General features: G+C 36.1%; 7 protein-coding genes across 7 annotated transcripts; 3 read left to right on the forward strand and 4 right to left on the reverse strand.

The window, feature by feature from the left end:
• Positions 1-490: 490 nt before the first annotated feature.
• Positions 491-3,446, reverse strand: L201_007042 (uncharacterized protein; the record flags this gene model as incomplete). The annotated part of the gene is made up of 5 exons (XM_066222753.1): positions 491-1,407; positions 1,467-1,546; positions 1,598-1,644; positions 1,699-2,969; positions 3,041-3,446. 5 exons carry the CDS (start codon positions 3,444-3,446, stop codon positions 491-493), a joined length of 2,721 nt encoding a protein of 906 aa, XP_066078850.1.
• A 1,660-nt stretch (positions 3,447-5,106) lies between these two features.
• On the reverse strand, positions 5,107-7,609 carry L201_007043 (phosphoribosylaminoimidazolecarboxamide formyltransferase/IMP cyclohydrolase; the record flags this gene model as incomplete). Its single annotated transcript, XM_066222754.1, has 9 exons — positions 5,107-5,118; positions 5,210-5,761; positions 5,845-5,973; positions 6,061-6,236; positions 6,310-6,540; positions 6,653-7,153; positions 7,242-7,318; positions 7,397-7,523; positions 7,588-7,609. 9 exons carry the CDS (start codon positions 7,607-7,609, stop codon positions 5,107-5,109), a joined length of 1,827 nt encoding a protein of 608 aa, XP_066078851.1.
• A 435-nt stretch (positions 7,610-8,044) lies between these two features.
• Positions 8,045-10,955, forward strand: L201_007044 (uncharacterized protein; the record flags this gene model as incomplete). Its single annotated transcript, XM_066222755.1, has 10 exons — positions 8,045-8,099; positions 8,188-8,266; positions 8,337-8,378; positions 8,445-8,466; positions 8,531-8,779; positions 8,851-9,054; positions 9,113-10,219; positions 10,335-10,700; positions 10,778-10,837; positions 10,926-10,955. The coding sequence occupies 10 exons, from the start codon at positions 8,045-8,047 to the stop codon at positions 10,953-10,955; spliced, it is 2,214 nt and encodes a 737-aa protein (XP_066078852.1).
• A 245-nt stretch (positions 10,956-11,200) lies between these two features.
• L201_007045 (uncharacterized protein) lies at positions 11,201-12,486 on the reverse strand (the record flags this gene model as incomplete). The annotated part of the gene is made up of 5 exons (XM_066222756.1): positions 11,201-11,332; positions 11,433-11,525; positions 11,597-11,768; positions 11,958-12,109; positions 12,259-12,486. The coding sequence occupies 5 exons, from the start codon at positions 12,484-12,486 to the stop codon at positions 11,201-11,203; spliced, it is 777 nt and encodes a 258-aa protein (XP_066078853.1).
• Positions 12,487-12,843: 357 nt separating this feature from the next.
• On the forward strand, positions 12,844-14,638 carry L201_007046 (uncharacterized protein; the record flags this gene model as incomplete). The annotated part of the gene is made up of 5 exons (XM_066222757.1): positions 12,844-13,499; positions 13,649-13,716; positions 13,803-13,810; positions 13,898-14,257; positions 14,435-14,638. The coding sequence occupies 5 exons, from the start codon at positions 12,844-12,846 to the stop codon at positions 14,636-14,638; spliced, it is 1,296 nt and encodes a 431-aa protein (XP_066078854.1).
• A 768-nt stretch (positions 14,639-15,406) lies between these two features.
• On the forward strand, positions 15,407-16,279 carry L201_007047 (uncharacterized protein; the record flags this gene model as incomplete). Its single annotated transcript, XM_066222758.1, has 2 exons — positions 15,407-15,556; positions 16,058-16,279. 2 exons carry the CDS (start codon positions 15,407-15,409, stop codon positions 16,277-16,279), a joined length of 372 nt encoding a protein of 123 aa, XP_066078855.1.
• Positions 16,280-16,584: 305 nt separating this feature from the next.
• L201_007048 (uncharacterized protein) lies at positions 16,585-18,634 on the reverse strand (the record flags this gene model as incomplete). The annotated part of the gene is made up of 7 exons (XM_066222759.1): positions 16,585-17,091; positions 17,157-17,252; positions 17,330-17,437; positions 17,505-17,851; positions 17,915-18,044; positions 18,112-18,255; positions 18,326-18,634. The coding sequence occupies 7 exons, from the start codon at positions 18,632-18,634 to the stop codon at positions 16,585-16,587; spliced, it is 1,641 nt and encodes a 546-aa protein (XP_066078856.1).
• Positions 18,635-18,841: the final 207 nt, after the last annotated feature.

An 18,841-nucleotide genomic window follows, 5' to 3' on the forward strand; every position in this document is an offset into this window, starting at 1 on the left:
TGGATGCAGAGTTGTCTGTAAAAGTCAATTAAACAGTAGAAATCATTTGTTATTGTTATTCCGCACGTCACTACACTACTACACCGAATGAGCGCATCATCATAAACCTCATTCGCTTCACCAGCTTCCGTCGGAACTGCAATGTGCATTCCCTAGTTAGCAACAGTCAAAAGTATCTGAAATATAAGATACGTATACATATACATATATTGTTTCAACAGCTATATAAATCAATGATGAGAAGGTCCCGAAGCATGCGATGTGGAGATTCAATATGATCCAAATATACAGTAAATATCGATCAATGTGAGAAAAGAAAATGTATTATATGGAATTAATATCCTTCGTTAACGAACTGCCAAAATAGTCCTCCTCCAATGGTGATTCACCAAAAAATCCTGCTGCAGTTCCAAAAACACATTGCAACGAGCTATTTTGTATAGTAGGCAGGAGTGTGTCCGATTGATATGATGAAGAGTTGAGAAGTCGCTTAATAACCACTTGAGACAGTTCTATTTCTAACTCTTTGTTCTTTATCTTTATTCTTATCTCTTTGAAGTTGTTTTTCTCTTTCTTTTTGTTCTCTTTCAGCTTTAGCTCTAACTCTCATACCTCTCCAAGGTAATTTATGTTTACTTCCACTATTTGTACTTTCATTCATCGACGATTGATCATTATTATGTTCATTATGAATATCATCATTTAGATCGATAACATTTTCGGGTGTATGTTCACCTGTATTGTTACCTCTTGATCCAGTTTTACTTCCACTTCTAGAGTTGTTAAAATCACTATTTGTACCATTATCTAAAGAAGCTTGTTTTACAACTCTAGCTAAAACTTGTTTTTCATTTTCTAAAGCAATATTGTTATTACCAAACTCATTATAAAGTTGATCTTTTGGTACATAAGTGAATGGCCCACTAACAGATGCTGGATGAGGATTAAAAATAGCTTCAATGATTACTTCAGCAGGTAAATCACTTATACCATGTGAACTTGAACGATGGTGATGATGTCTTCTTAAATGATGAGTATGATGTTTATGATGATCATGTGCTTTTGAGAGGTTCACAATAGATGGTCCTAATCGACGTGATAACCCATTTGATGTATCTATTGTCGGAAGAGATTGCTTGATAGGTGATTGCCTTCCTGACGGTACGTTAGAACTAAGGGGTATTGGTTCCTTTTTAGGACTGTTACTAAGACGAGATGCAGATGGGGCCAAGTGATTTTGATATGGTTGATAACTATTATTGGTGACCGATCTTCCCAATTCCGTCATGGAATGGTTCCGAGTTTGGTAGTTGGAAGAAACAGTCGAGTAACTGGTGCGAGTTCTTTGCAAGTCTAAACCCAAAGAAGAACCGGATGATGAGTTGGATGGTGTTTTGGTGAGTCCCACTATACAATGTTGCATCAGTCGTGCCAACAACCATAGACTAGCCTCTATCGGTACTCACGATCACTTCGCATAGCAGAATCGGTTTCAGGCATGATGTCGTGTACTCCTGACACATGATGACCTTCCTGCATAGGCGGACTACAAATGCTGTTAGTGTTTATGAAGATGCGAAGTTGTATAGTCACTCACACCGTCCATTTATCCTCCCCGCCTATATATTTCATGTCGACAGAGAGCTGAACGGGTAATGTCAGACGACATTCTCAAGTAAGGAAACCGACTAAACTCACTTTTATTGTAGCATTAGTTCTGGTGCCTTTTAAGAGGAATCTCCTGGTCAAATGCCCTCTCCCAGCAAAAGCAGCTAAATCGACATCAACTCTTCCAAACGGAATTTTATCCCTGGTCTCCTTCCTCATATGATTACCGGTCGAGTCTTTACCATCTGTTATAGCGGAATGTGATCCATCTACATCATTTGTTGAATGGTTTGACTTGGATTTACCGGAATGGAGAGGCAGTTGTTCTATTTCCAATTTCAATCCTGATTCTGATAATGGACCATCCCCTAAGACTGGTAGAGGCGGACCGTTGTTTCTCGCTTTATAAGGATTATTCAAACTATTTGCTGAAGTTGGAGTTGTTGCTGATGTTAGATTTTTGCTGATTGGTATTCTGATAATATGGTGCAACTCATAATCCCATTTAGCAGAATGTGAACGCAATGTTTTCGTTGGAGTTGTTCCTGTTCGTGTTTCTGAAAATCGATTTGACTGTTCTTCGTTTCGGTGTTTGCCGTGAAATTTCTTCATACTGGGACCTGAAGCTGATCTTGATCTAGAAAGAAATGGTCGAGAAGATACGTTGGACATAGCTGTGGAAGCTGAGTTTGAGGAAGAAGTTGCAGTTGTTGCCATTGAGATGGTACGGTTCATACCTCTTTTTGAGGATTCCCCGTTGACTTCTAACGCGGGATCAATGAATGTTGAGTAAGAAGGTGTAGTTCCTCCTCTGATAGGTACGCTTCTAGGAAATGGTACAGCTAACCTTTCTGTGGGTGTAGCCAAGCCAGACGAATTTCGAGATGGTCTAGAAGAAGATGCCATACTTGGTCTATGAATACTGATCATAGGCGGAACTCCTGTTTTGGTTGACGAGACTGATGGTTGACTTGATGAACTGGTACTGGTACTTCTAGAGTGAGTGATATTGTCGTCATCTTCAAATGCTTCTGGTTCATCAGTGATTTGGTGAGGTGATTCGCTAGGTGGAGTATCTGGATTTTGATCGGTCTTGATCATTTGTTTGAGAGGGGTAGGTTCTGATCCCTTTTTCGTTGGTCTTTCCTGTTCATCTCGAGAAGGAGGTAAAGAAAGGGATTTTGATGGTCGTGATGAACCTGCGTTGACGATTGTTGATGGGTTAAGCAGGGAACGAGGTGTAGGAGGATGTGCGCCTGAAGAAGTGGTAGAAGTTGTTCCGATTGAGATGGCAGATGAAGAAGGTTGCATATTCTGAGCTGACAGTTTCAGATTGGGCAAAGAGGGTTTAGAAGGAGGGTCTGAAAATCGTATCAGTCAATAGGTGGACAAGAGATTTAGATACATTATTGTTTAAGAGTAGGCGACTCACTATGTGCATTATGTCCATTTTTACTAAGTTCTACCATTTCTTTTGGTCTAGGACTTTTACCTCTAAATTTCCATTTTACATCGAATTCACCTGATAACTGAGGTACATTACCCAGTTCATGAATAACAACTGTAGCTTCAAATAGAGCATATTTCGTATTATCAAACATATGTTTTAGTTTCGATGATATTCCTATATGGTGGTGAGGATGTAGTTGCTGCTGCTGTTGTTGAGACTCTTGAGGATGTAAAGGTAAATGTTGTGATGAAGAAGTTAAAGAAGATGGAAATCCAGCTGGTGTACCTATTCTTGAAGTTTGATAAAAAGATGAAGTACGTGAAGAAGTAGAAGTTGAAGGTTCATTATTTATACCTAAACTAGGTCGTAATAATGATGAGGATGCCATTTTGTAAAGAATATCTGTTTTATCTTAACCTTGAATTGATCATACGACTAAAAATATGTTGATCTAAATTTAAGGTTGTAAATGTTTGGGTAGTATGTAACGAGGTCCGAGCGTCGTTTGCTTCATCAATGATATATAATGCTAATGAAAGGAGTCGCAACTTTTGGTATTGATGTTTCAGTTAAAGATCCTCCTTGATCTTAGTATATGCATATACTTTATCTCGTGCAAAGTGAAGTGAGATGCGCTGTGCAAGGTGACCGAGAATATATTGATGGTGGTGACGAACTTGAATATTTATATCCTATCTCTATCTCTTCGCTCCCTAAATATTTCGTCACCACCTGAATGCGTGTTGATGCTACCAATGTTTGTTGTTTCTGATTTTAGTTAAACAAAAGTCCCCAAATGTCCAAGATTGTTTGGGGGATTTAACCGTGTTCTAAAGGAGGGCTACAGATTTGATTGATGGAGTTTGAAGATTTGCGTATCCAAAGGATGTCTCTTGCAGTTTAACTTTTTCCAGAATTGCTTATTTTTTCCAACTAAACACCGGCCGGAAGATGGTGTAACATCATTATGTTTAACACATAAACTATTCTTACGGATTACTATGCTCTTCCACTGTGATGTTATCGCCGAATAAAGGACTAGTTCAGACAGATGGTGATCGCGGAGCAGATGTCTATAGATCTATAACCCATGATTGCTGATCAATGATCAAACTCGACTGCAGTACAGTTGTTTACCCAAAATAGCTCCAAAAACACTCACCTTCGGGCTCGGCTTAATTTTTGTTAAATATTCGGGATACCGTGTGACCGTTTCTACTACTGCGTTTTCTCAACTTGTCTACAGCTGGGTCAATTGCGGATTCTTAAAGGCATACATCAGTTGAAAGTAGGTGGGTGAGTAATATGACATTTAACAATGATTATCCATGCAATGTAAATTCACATTGATAAGCTATCTCGACGCTCTAAACTGAACCAAAAACTTGCATTCGTTTATCTAGCTTATGGGATTAAGAACTGTATCATGGTGACGTTTACCTTTTATGATGCCGGCAACCCGTAAGACTACAGCAGTACTCAGTAAAACAAAGTTTAAGGGTTTTTGGCTCAAGCTATCGTTAATGCGCGGCTGTAATCGAAAAAAGCTCAAGGTCTAGAATAGGAAGAATAATTATACAGTAAGTAAGGATAACCTACGGAAGACGCCACCTTTTCTGGTGATTTTCTCATCTCGGCTCTGCTTATTTATCATTTGTTTTTGGTGAGATAAGATATTGTGGAATGTTTGCTTAATTGTTGGGTGTTGGGAAATCATCAAATGCTTCAGCAGCATTGTACTGATAAAGGAATACTAGAAGTTCAGCTTTCAGACATTGCTTTCACTAGCACATGGCCTTTTGAGCTATATGTCTACTGCTGCATTATTTTGCAATACATGTTGAGATGTGAAAAAAATATGTGAATATACTTTTTTGACTAAATTTTCCTATATCTAACATACGTTGAGTACAATATGAATTATTCGGAATAAAACACAATTTTCGATTAAATTCTTGACCTCTAAATCTAACTTCAGACACTTTATTTTATCTCTTTTACTTCATGACAGCACTCTATCTCGCAAGGTTATTGATCCATTCCATCGTTTAATGGTGGAACTAGAATGATATAAGCGACAGTTAGCAAAAGCGAATATAGTCCTCCAATCGTAAATATACTCAAAAATATTGAGGAGGAAGTCTAACTTACCAATCGTAAATTGTGATGAACAAATACTAAATTATTTTCATCTGCAGCTCTAATACATTCTTTATCCATTATTGAACCTGATGGTGCAGCTAAATAAGTTACACCTGATCTTTTTGCTCTATGTACATTATCTGGGAAAGGGAAGAAAGCATCTGAAGAACATGCTACACCTTTTAATTCTTGTAAATGTTTTAATTTTTCAGATTTTGTTAATTCTTCTGGTATAGTTTCAAATAATGATTCCCATTGTTGTCTTTCACCTGAACCTTCTTCTGAATCATATGCTTGTCCTGTAACGTATAAATCAATTGCATTTGATTTATCTGCTCTTTTAGTTCCTTTTTTAAATGGTAAACTTAAAACTTTTGGATGATGTCTTAACCACCAATTATCTGATTTATCACCAGCTAACCTTGTACAATGAATTCTTGATTGTTGTCCTGCACCTAATCCAATTACGGTACCATTTAAAGCATAACAAACTGAATTTGATTGTGTGTATTTTAATGCAAGTGTAGCTACTATAAGATCGATAATAGCGGATTTAGGAAGCTACAGTGAAAGGGAAAAAATATCAATCAGTAAAAAGTATTACGATCAGGTGGATAATAGCTAAATCATTGACATCAACTCACTTCTTTGTTTTGGGTAACGATGTTTTGGAATAATGATTCATCGATTTTACAGTCGTTTCTCTTTTGTTGAAGTGAGATACCGTATACTTGTCTGGTTTCGATTTCAGCTGGGACGTAGTTGGGGTCCATCTGAGAAACGACGAAAATAGCAATCAGCTCTACACTACATATACTAAGATCTTTTGGAATTTATAACACTCGAATAACGAGACTCACTTGTAAAACACAGTATTTACCACCCTTCTTCTTACTTAAGATCTCTAAAGCTTCTTTTGAATAAGCAGGAGCGATGACACCGTCTGATACTTCTCTTGAGATGATTTTAGCGGTTGGTACATCAACTTCATGTGAAAGAGCAACCCAATCACCGAAAGATGACATTCGGTCGGCACCTATTTATTATTAATTTATGATTTATCAATTAGACATTCTTCCTGAGCATCTGGATTTAGCTGATAGACTTACCTCTAGCACGAGCATAGGCACAAGCCAAAGGAGAAAGATCTTTCAAATCGTCAACACCGAATACTTTAGCAGCCCTTTCGTCTAAAGGAAGACCAACGGCAGCACCAGCTGGAGAAACGTGTTTGAAAGAAGCGGCAGCAGGGAGGTTAAGAGCTTCTGAAAGTTCTTTAACGAGAGCCCAAGAGTTGAGTGCATCTAAAAGGTTTATGTAACCTGGAGAACCGGAGAGGGCTAAAGGGGAAAAAAAAATTAGAGATGTGTTAATTGTGAAATTACCGTATTATATATAAGAAAGTACAAAAGCTTGATTCCAAGGGGAGAAAGAAAGGTAGGTAGGACATACTTGTAATGGGCATTTGACCTTTTTCTACAAAAGCTTGAGCAGGTTTTTGATGAGGATTAGCACCATATCTTAATTGTAATCTTTGATATTCTACACCTGCACCAGCTTTTAAATTTTCATCTGAACCTTGAGTTGAATAAATTTTTCTAAAATAATCTGAAATAGCTTCATCATAAGATTTTGTATCTTCAAAAGCTTTTAAAGCTAAACCTCTTCTAGTTTTTTCAGTTACAATATTTTTATTTTCTTTTAATTCTTTTAAAATAGTTTCATAATCATTTGGTGATGAAATTATTGAAGTTCTACCATGATTTTTGGCCGCAGCTCTTAATAATGTTACACCACCAATATCAATTTCTTCAATTGCTGATTCAATTGTACAATCTGGTTTTGAAGTTTGTAAAACAAATGGATATAAATTACATGCAACTAAAGATATAGCTGAAATTGAATTATCATTTAAATCTTTAAGATCTGATGGAATATCTCTTGAAAGAATACCTAATAACGATTTATTGAAAAGGGAAACATGATAATTAGTTATATATGAGATTTTCATAATGAACGATGATATAACAATCAAACTCACCACCGTGAACAGCAGGGTGAAGTGTCTTGACTCTACCACCTAACATTTCTGGAGCTTTTGTGATTGATGAGACATCTCTATTTTATAAATATACATTGAACAATCAGTTATTTTCATTTCTTAACGCATGAATTGTCTATAAGCTTTGCACATACTCAATTTCCATACCATTCTCTCTGATCAATTTGGCAGTACCACCACTACCTAAAAGTCTGAAACCGAGTTCTTTGAGACCTTTGGCGAAAGGAAGAAGACCGGTCTTGTCATAGACGGAAAGAAGGGCTATATAGATGGGTTTGGTTGTTTAGTTCAATAACATGAGATACAGCTGATTTAGTATACATACCGATAGGAGCTTCTGAGGACATTTTTTTTAGATTGATTCTGAGAATCTTTTATAAGGTTAAAGTGGGTTATGTCAAAACACTTCAAGTTTAGGGAGATATTGATTTTGTGAAAATAACAAAAATCCCAACTTTTAATCTGGAAAAAAAAAACGTTCAAAGCTGATATAAGGCTGATCCGATATATATATACGGAAATTTATTGATAACTAAAAATATAGGCGTGTCATTGGCAGCTGATATACGCAGAACGCTTGGCGGTAGATAGGCATGTGAGCGGCAAACGTCAACAAAATAACAGGGTACTCCACTACTCCGTTAGGACGGATAACATTGCAACGATAACATAGATAATCATATTTCTTGTAGAATTCTATTTTCATTTTACCTTATATTGCCCGTAAGATACCGTTCATATTTTGCGTTATTAGAGCTAGAAGCTTTATATTTGCCGACAAGATGCCTCCAGCTGAAAGTAGTGCCAAAAGTGGAAAGAGAAAGAAGCCATTATCATGTATGTATCATGAATCATCAATCTTGAACATAGTCACGCGGACGCGTTCATTGATACTGATTAAATGGTTGTTCTCCTCGATGTCTAGGTGCTGAATGTAGAAGGCTCAAATTGAAATGTGAATTAGTATTTCCATGTAACCATTGTGTCAAAAGAGGGTTAGCAAGGTGAGTTATGGGGAATATCTATTTATATATATACATGTAGAGTTTGGACTGATATCTTCATCATCTCAAGTATATGTCCTGAAGGAGAGCTGGTCAACGGATCAAGAAGAACGTAAGTGTGTATATCTTATTATACCATATGTCCAAGCCTTGATAAGCTTACAACCACTTTCTATAGGAAAATATTGGCCAGTACAGAGGTAATTCGGCCCCTAATCTCATTCAGTAACAAACATTTAGCTAATATCTTTTCCCATTAATCAGGATTTACATAAACGAATTGCATCATTGGAAGAAGCATTAAAAGTCGCTACTTCATCTAGACATCCTTTACTTGCAAGTAGTCTATATGCGAATAGAAAAGAAGTCAAAAATCGTAGTCCACAACCACAAGCTGAAAATTCAGATACACCTACAAATTCTGATACTTTAGCTAGTGTCAGTCATTTGACTTTAGGTAATGATCCTCACACTTCAAGGTATTATGGTGCTGCAAGTAGTGTTTATTTCTCGGTAAGCTTATCTATAACTGTCATATCTCAAGGGTTCAAAAGGCTAATACAGTATTATCTTTTCCATGTAAGAAACACTATTTACCACCAAGTAATCAAGCTGTCTCATCTTCACCTGCTGGATCAAGCGTACAATATGATTTCGCCTCTCCATCTGATTTTACTGATCTTTTTCCTCCTCATTCTCGTGTGCCGCGTTTAGATATGAAAGAAATCATAAGCATGTTTTTACCACCGCCTGACGTCACCCTCACAATAGCGGAAATATACTATTCAGTAAGTACAGATTTAGTCTTTCAATACCTGAATTACGTTTAGGCTAAATATCATGCAGACCGTTGGATGGTATAGCAACATTGTTCAGCGACGTGTGTGGGATCATAATCTGCTGCCTCACATATATCAAGATCCGAATGCTCTACATCCTGGACCAGTGAGACCTCAATGGTTAGCCTTGAGTTTATTAGTTCTTGCTGCTGGAGCGTTGATGGATTTATCAAGACCACCGCATAATGACTTGGCAAGAAATTGTTTCAACGGAGCAAGAGCATGTCTTGCTATGGATCCATCACATTCAATGACATATGTTCAATGTTTATTCCTATATGGTTTCTACATTATGAATGGAGGAACAGATACATCAGGTGGAGATACATTTTGGCCATTATTAAGAATGGCGATGGGAATATGTGAAGCTATTGGACTACATCGTGATGGATCACACTGGAATTTGCATACGGCATTAGAAAGAAGAATAGTATTTTGGGAGATACATGGAATGGATGTATTACAATCAGTCTCATTGGGTCGTGGACAATGTATATTAGATTCAAGTATTGATGTTGAAATACCAATATCAACACGAAGTGATTATAGTGGATTTCATAGCAAAACATATGAATTAACGAAAATTTGGTCACAAATTAATGAAAGACAAGTTAAAGTTAAACCATGGATTTATAATGAAGTTTATGAAATTGATCAATTAATTATAAAATTTCAAGATGATTTACCATATCATTTATCACCTGTTGTACCACCTTCACCTGATGATTTAATTGATCCAATTAGACATAAAGAAGCATTTCAAAGAAACATGTTATTATTATATATAAATGAAGCTAGATTAACTTTACATCGTGGATGGTTTATTAGAACTTTAAAAGAATCTCCTATAGAACCTTTATCAAGTCCATTAAAACAAAGTTATTTATCATGTTTAGAATCTTGTAGAGCAATTGTTTCTTTAGTTAAAAATATGATTGTTTTACAAGGTCAATTAATTCATAGAAGATGGCATTTCTTTTTTCATTTATTTGGTGCTTGTGTTTGTTTAGCTGCTGCTGTTATACGTGCTCCAACTTCAAGTTTAGCAAGAACTGTTTTAGCTGAATTAGAAGCTGGTGTAGCTCTATTTCAAATAACTGAAAGAGAAGAATTTGTAAGTGGAAGTTTCTCTTATCTCTTACTTCTGATGAAACATACAGAAGATCAGCAAATACTGGATGATTGTTAGTTCGGCTGATATGAATCTTTTCTCTTCTCCGCGATCTCAGGTAACCGTTGATAGATTACGAGAAAAAGCAGTAAGAGCTGTACAAAGTTCAAGAGCGACAACACCTATACATGGTAATGAAGGTGAAACGGAAGATTTGGATTTACTAGGTGCAGGTAAAACTTTGACAAATTCAATTACATCTTCCATACCTAGAGGTGGAAATGGAAATCATAATAATGTACATAACGATAATCATCAATCGATACCAACGTCATCAACTTTATCATCATCAACATATCAACCTGCAGCTGCTATAAATTCATTATCAATTCCACATACTGGTTTACCTTTATTAGATCAAGCTGCTTTGGATAATCAAAATTTGAATATTGATTTTTCAGAAGCTATGTCAATGAATGATATGGTAGGTTTTACTGAGTTGGTTGTTAGTTCTGCTTTATACTGTTTTGCTGACGCAGACTTTTTATCTCGTTCATGAAGCTTGACGATGATGCTTTCAACGCCACCCAGCTGGAATGGAGTGATTTCGACATGAACGCTGTAAGTGATTGTAAATTCTGTCAACCATCCTACTATATCTCAGAAACCGAACAATACTAATTTGTTTTCTATCATTGATTTTGGTCAGTTCTTACAAGAAATCGGTGTACTACCTTAAACTACCTTTAAACTGAATTAATTATAATGTATCTCTGTTCCTCATAATCTCTCTATCTTTTTAACGATCGTCCATGACATGTAAATGCATACAACTTGATATATAATGACAGTTGCACCAAAATTCCAAGAATGCAAGATGTGTTAGAAGCCAAAAGAAAATGCGAAATGCCCAGACATCAGTCTTAAATCTCTATAAGATCTCCTATATTCTATTACAATATTTCGATCTAATCTATCCTTTATCTATTTCTTCCTTACAAGTTTTACTAAACTTACACCTTGCCTATTATATATTTCTTTTTCACCTGGTTTATCATCTTCTATTATAAATTGATTAAAATGTTTTTTCAACATTGCGAAAAATCTCTTATCGGCCTTTTAAGAAAAGAAAATTTCAATTCAAATGGTCAGCCTTGATTTTGACTGGATAATTACTGATGGCGGTGATTGGATTGGTTACAAGAGGATAACTTACCTTTCTTCTCTTTTTCCAACAGAATAGAATTTCGATTTCTTTACCTATCGGTGCTAAATCATATAGGGTCTTGACCAACAATGGAAATGCAGGCTATTAACACAAACACAATGATGAGTCAGTATAGATGAATATACTTTGTATGTTGTTTCTTTTTTACTCACTTCGAAATAAACACAATCTGCCGCTAAGATAATATCTATATCTTTTATCGGTATCTGGTTTAAAGATAGATCATCACCCCAATTTAATTCTGATACATGAACATTCCTTTTCCCCTGTTGATTTGTCGGTATATTTAGCTCTGTGTTAATTTCCATAAGGTCTAATAATATACTATATTAATGAGTAAATTTCACGTCAGCGAACAAGATCTAGATTCTGAGGGGGGTGGGAATCCCGTCTTTCTCAGAACACCATTTTAGACATCGATCAACTCCAGCACCAACAAAACAGAGACGTTATTGTGATTGTGCAGATTGGATGGATCAAACTTCATTCAGTTTCTGTTGAAAGTCAACTCACGATTGATCTGTAACCCATATTTCAGAAGTAGGTTCTAACATTCCAGCCACGATTCCAACTAAACCTGTTCCTGAACCCAATTCAAGTATTTTCTTATTCCTCAGATGACTTGGATCAATTCCGTGACGATAAGCTATATACCTCGACAAGACCTATGTGTTCAATATGGAAGTATCAGTAAAGCCAAACCCGTGTAGAGTATCTTAAGAGATTGTTCGTGCTTGTAAGCGCAGAGATGAAATGTGATACTACAACCCTAACATGACATTCAATCTTAGATATAATGATTGAAAAGACTCACTTCACCGGCTGGCCATGCAATTCCACCACATCCAGGACCAGCATCAACTTTCAATCTGACATCTTTATCCAGACCATCTATAGATACGTTAGTTTCATCCTCTGCCTTTGTTGTTGGTGGTCTAGGTGGTGCTAAAGATTCAAAAGATGGTAAAGCGACATTTGAATCTGTTGTTGAGATTGATGATGAACGTGACCTGGGCGGTGTTATATCTGTTATATCTACCATACTGCGAGGTGGTCTGCACTGATTATCAAAGGATATACAACTGACTCAGTTTTGAGATTTGAGTGATAAGTTCCCTCTCTTATAGAGGAGATGAAAGATAACACAAGAGAGCTAGTTAGTAACGTGCACACACATTTTATAATTTCTGGGTGATCGCCGAGGGTCTTAGGGTCTTAGGGTCGTTATCGATGTGGGGTCTCCGCATGCTCGACCGCAAACTATAAAGCTATGTTAAAAGTACGACTTATAGACATGCCAAGAAGGAAGACAAAGAGAGTTGAATACATAAGTTGTATAGCTACTACTCGTATATCACTTGAGCAGACAGGGTGTTTCCTCCCTGGTAACACGGTAAAGATGGCATCAAGCAGTAGTCACAGCATATCGCCCACAAAGTATTCTGCAACTTCACCTACAATACTACCTCCACCACCTTCACCTGGACGACGGCGTACTAATAGCAGAGCTTCAGGTTCTAACGATGGTTCTGGTTCTGATAATTGGGATAAATTGATACGTTCACCTAGAATACAATCTTCACCTATATTATTAAAACCATTACCTGCTACATCAAGTTTAACTAAAGAATCTATATATGCTTCAGAATTGGAATTGGATAAACAGATCAAACAAGTTAAAAAAGAAGTTTTATTGAAAGAAGCATTACAAGAACAATTATTTTCAGTTGAAAGATTAAAAATAAAAAATGAACAAGGTAATTGGTCAAATTTACAAAAACAGAAACAGATTAATTCAAAAAAAGGTAAAGAAAGTGATGATAGTGATTTTGGAAGTTGGGGAAAAAGTAAAAAATTTGTAAATGAACCACAAGCATTTGAATTATATAAAGCAATTGATAAACATGATTTAGAATATATAATGAGAATTAGAGATCATAAATTTAATTTATTATTACAAAAGAATGGTGGAAATGAATTTCCAATTGTTTATACAACTAGATTAGGTGATCAATATAGAGATATCGTTATTCTATTAGTTGGAGCTCTATCGAGGTGAGTAACAATAGTAGTATTTCTATATATCTCCTCAAAGGATCTCTCTCATATCACCTGTCAGTAAAAGTTGCTGTATGATGTATATACTCTCGAAGATATCATTGGTATGTGATAAATTTCGACTGATCAATAATCTACTTAACTAGATATGTGAACCATTTAGATCCAGAAGATTTCGAGAAGAAAGAGACTTTGAGGACGTTGAAAGCTTTACGTGAGTAGATGCCACTGTTGTGTATCTGAAAGGTTTATCAGATAGCTAATTGAATCTCCTAATCTCCTTGTTTTACCGAATTGCAGGTGCGAATGTAAGTATGTATTCCCGCCTGCGAAAAAGCGAAGTATTGATATGGACTTTACTGTGAATTACTACTATTCAATGAATATACTTGTAGCTCAAATTAGCAATAGATCATACTTTAAACAATTTACCTCCTGGACATTCACCTATACTCTTATCATCATATTTACAAGTTCTTATAATGTCTGAAGGTGATCAATTTTTAATTAAATCAATTAACGAAATTTCATTACTTTTAAAATCATCTATTATATACAATCATAATGATGAAGAAAATATAAAACCAGTTAAAAGTTCAGAAGAAATTATTAGAAAATTTTGTACGAAAGAATTACGTGGTATAAAAAATGGTGTATTTGATGTCGAAGAATATATCGCCAATTCTATTTTAGATTTAATTTTAATGAGTTGTTGGAATTTAGTTGCTACTCAATTGAATTTAGATAATTTACCTGTAAGTTTTTTGTTTCTGTCTGTTACTACAATTTATAACCCAAATACTGTATTGTGTTTGCGGTAGGATGAAAAATGATAGATTCGCTAACTACTTAAACGTTCACTGTACCGCCTGCATATTATCTCACCTCATACCATCTCATATCATACCATCTCATATCATAACATCATTCAGACTCATACTTTCGCAAGAGATTTAAGGACATATACGATATTCTCAGAATATATAGAAACCAATCAAGAATTAATAAATCAAAAATTAAATCCAAAATTGAAGAAAATCTTATACAGTCTCAACGATGTAGCTGGAAATAGTAAAAAAAGTATTCGAGGTAGATTGAATGATGTTAGATTGATTATTGATCATGATCATGAATAATGACATAACGAAATAAACAGATAATGTATTGTAAGTAAAGAATATCGAGTAACTTTTATTCCTTTCTCGTGAGTTTTCCCATTGTAAAAGTAGCGTCCTATATTTTCATCTTCTTGCTGGCGATTTAAAATCAAAAGGTCTATTGTAGTCAGTAGTCAGTAGTTGTATTTTTAATTGTTGTCAAGTATCATTTTTAGTGTATTGCAATGTACGTTATGTTAATACAGACTGAGCGTTTGAAATCTGGCGTATGTTAATTTCTATGATTCTTAGTCTTGACTATTACTACAATACTGTGTATCTCAGTCAAGAGCCAACTTCCGGACAGGAGTACACATGCTGTACTCAAATACTGTACCCCTGTCTTAAATCTGCTTACGGCCGGATCATATCAGACTATCCTCGAAACGAAGGGAGGTGATGTAAAGGTGATTAGGTAGGTCATCTCAAATTTGAACGTGTTTCTGTTGACTTCTCCTTTCAATCAAGTCTCAAAGGTTGGATGAGAGGCGACTTTCGATTTCCAATGACTGTACAAAGGTTTGTCATATCTTTTTTCAAACGCCTTGGATGAGCAAGAGTGGGTCAGAGGAAAACCTTTCAAGCAGAAAACCAAAACGTACAGTATATATAGTTTTTCATTCGCCTCTCATGTGCAATCACCCCTTGGTTCGTTCACTTATAATCCTTCATTCGCTTTTCATTCATAACCCCTTGTCCGTTTACTTACGACTATTATATACAATTGACCCGCAAGGCAACGCAAACATGTCCGGAAAATTCGGCTCTAAGAACACGACAAGTGACACTCCTAATGAAGGATCAAAACCTTGGATAACTCTTTGGAAGCGTGATAATGCTGATAGAGATATCGAGCAAGCTCAAGAAACCCTTAAAACTAAGATTGCCGCTGCTCAAGTAGCTCAAGAGATTTTTTGAAGAGAATTTCAGGTCCTAGTATTGATGATGAACAATATTCTAATTTCATTTCCAAAACATGGGGAGATAACCCATCCAATACTAGAAAATCAGATTGGCCAACAAGATAAGAATGGACCGATGTACAAAGTTTAGGTCGATGTGATTACTTATTTGAAGGTTCAGAAGCAACTAAAGAAACTTTTCAGGCTGTTTTAATCAGTTTAACCGAAATTCCCGCTATTGTTCAACAATATCAAGATACATTTTAAAAGAGGTTTACAGCACAAAAAACCAGATCAAAAGGTCAATGTTACATTTTAAAAGAGGTTTACAGCACAAAAAACCAGATCAAAAGGTCAATGTGATCTCCCGAAAATTTTGAAAGAACAACTTGCCCAACCAAGTCCGATCCCCAGATTATCGTATCTCGTAGTTCTAAGTAGAAGACGTATAACTGATCTTCCATATGCCTATGTATATGATCTTATATCGGGATAGCATGTCTGTAGAATTTGGGACAGCGATAAAACTCGCTTCAGATGGCATTGTCCACATACCATACGGTACACTTTAGGTAGATACAGAGGAAGCTTGCCATCAGGCGGCCTGCCTGCAAATCATGTAGCTCAAGAAGTCATCGGGGTGGTAGTCGAACGTCATGCTAGTCTCTCTGCAAATATTGGATCTGATAATCCTAGACCACAACCCGGTATCCCGTAACTCCAACTCGCTCAAGAGACATGGAGAGTTGACGAAGTTGGTAAAGGAGGAAGTTTGCATTATAGTATAAAATCAAAAGATGAGTTATGTTCACAAAGATTAGAGATTATGTTATATATAATTATGTATGAGAGAGATTATCAAACGCAAATCAATTTTTTCTGGACTTTCAGATATTACGTTTCGAAAGATCTCCATTGAGTGGTTTATCTTTTTTCTATTCCAAAAGAAGGTAGTCAGCGAACTTCCCAAACCCAAAGAAAAGAGAAAAAGAGAAATTTCTGATCAAGCGGAAATAAAGTAGATTACTCACTACCGCAAACTTTGATTATAGCAGCTTTCAAGCCTTTACCAGCATTCTCAACATCTTTCTTTGACATATAACCAGAGATATTGATTTTTAATGAAGGTTCAGGTTCGAAAATCTCTTGTGATCTCAATCTTCTTGATCTTGTGATCAATAGATTTGAACTTGTCATAACTTCATCCACGATCTCTTGCAAAATTGACTCTTCTTCTTCTAACAAATGATTTGCTCCATCTTCTGTAGTAGGTGGATTCAATAAGAATATATGTATTAATCCGGAATTTATGAATGATGGAATTGATATTAACGCATCTTTATTTATTGATCCGTCAAATGGATTTTCAGGTTCGAGTTTCGCTAATTGTTGTCTAAATATCAAGATGTTATTTTGTAACGATGTCATTAAATTTGGTTGACTTTTCAATATTTCAATGGCTGCTGATGCACATGTAGCTAACATTGCGGGTAAAGATGCTGAGAAGACTGATGCAGATGAGTTGATACGCTATATAACACGAAGAGCTGTTCAGTTTTGTTTCCTGCATCACCATATCATATTATATAACTCACTTGATGTTGGCAGACAACTTGAGAACCAGCACAGAATCCACCACCAGTCGCTAAACCATTTGCCATTGAACCAAGGATCATATCGACCTCAGAGGCCTAACAGAAATATGATATTAACGAGTTGGTCTAACGACAGTTCACCAACCAATATGATTGACATTCGGTTGACTCACAGGAATACCATAATGTTCAGTGATGCCTCTACCGTGAGCACCCATCATACCGAAAGATTGACATTCATCAAGAATAAGTCTATATTTGTATTTCTTTTTCAACTCCATCTGAACAATGTACAACATCGATCAATCAGTTTGTTTCTCAGCAGAATTAAACATGATCATGACCTACGACTTTAGGTAAATCCAAAATCATACCATCATTTTCAAAAATACCTTCAGCGACAATAAACTTTTTAGTCAATTTTCCACCTTTTCTTTTACGTTCCCTTTCAACATTTTGTAAAACTCTTTCTAAATCTTTCATATCACCATGTGCATACCATTTTATATTGGATCTTGAAATTTGTAAGCCTTTATGTATACCAAAATTTACACCTCTATCTGCAACTATGATATCACCTCTTTTTGCGAATGCTGGTATAGCTGATGAAACTAAGGCAAATGCTTGTGAATATATAATTGCTGCTTCTGTGCCTATAAATGATGATATATCTGCTTCGACCTTTGTGTGAATATCTGGGAACAAGGAGTAAGCGATCAGTCGACTTGTTGAGAAGTTAGATCTTGCATATCACTTACCGATTGTACCATAGAAGCCACTAGGACCACATGTACCAACACCATAGTGTTTGAGAGTTTGAATGGCTACGTCCTTCATCTTGTCATTCTCTATAAAACCGCACCAGTTGGGAGTAGCGAGATTGAGCAACTATCAAGATCAAGCATATTTCTGTCAACAAGAGCGAACCCACCTTGAGCAAAACACTTGACCTTACAGTTTTACCATTAGGAGATGTTTTGACTTTGATACCATTTGGACCATGTATGGTGGGTACAGTATCAAGGGTAAAGCTATCGGCTGGTGTAGGATCATCGGCTAATGGTAAAGGGTTGAAATCGTCCACTAATTCATCGATTTCCTTTCGTAGACGTTAGTCCTCATCACTGAACATCCTGCTTTTCTTTTAAACAATCGCCTAGTCGACTCACTTTTTCAGTCAACTTGATGAAACTTTTACCTTCACCTTCACCTCTTGTTCTACCTTTTAAAACAGTTCTAATGGCGAAAGCCAGCAAGAACAACTCCAACAAAGATCTCCAAGGATCATTTTGATAACTTGATTTAATATATCTAACTATGATTGGTGAACCGGGAACTCTGTTGAAAAACTTTTCAATTGTGTATATGAAAGAAGTCAAAGAGGATAATAATGGTATTAAAGGTGCAGGAATCTCTGTTGATGACGGTGATTGAGCTGTCGCCATCATAGTAGAAACAGGGTTTTGTACAACGCTCATCTTGATAAAATTGATCGATCCTTAGCGAGTGTCACTGGATATAGTGATGGACGTACGAATATCGACTCTACGAAAAAAGTGACAATAGAAATATACCAATAAATCAATACCATGAACGACGCGGTCCAAGAGAGCCAAAACAGAACAAATAAAGCGAAAGAAGCGGCTCGAGCGCGTGCAATGTGGTTATCACGTGGACAAGTGTTG

The sequence above is a fragment of the Kwoniella dendrophila genome, chromosome 10, assembly GCF_036810415.1.
Source record: "Kwoniella dendrophila CBS 6074 chromosome 10, complete sequence".
NCBI lineage: Eukaryota > Fungi > Basidiomycota > Tremellomycetes > Tremellales > Cryptococcaceae > Kwoniella > Kwoniella dendrophila.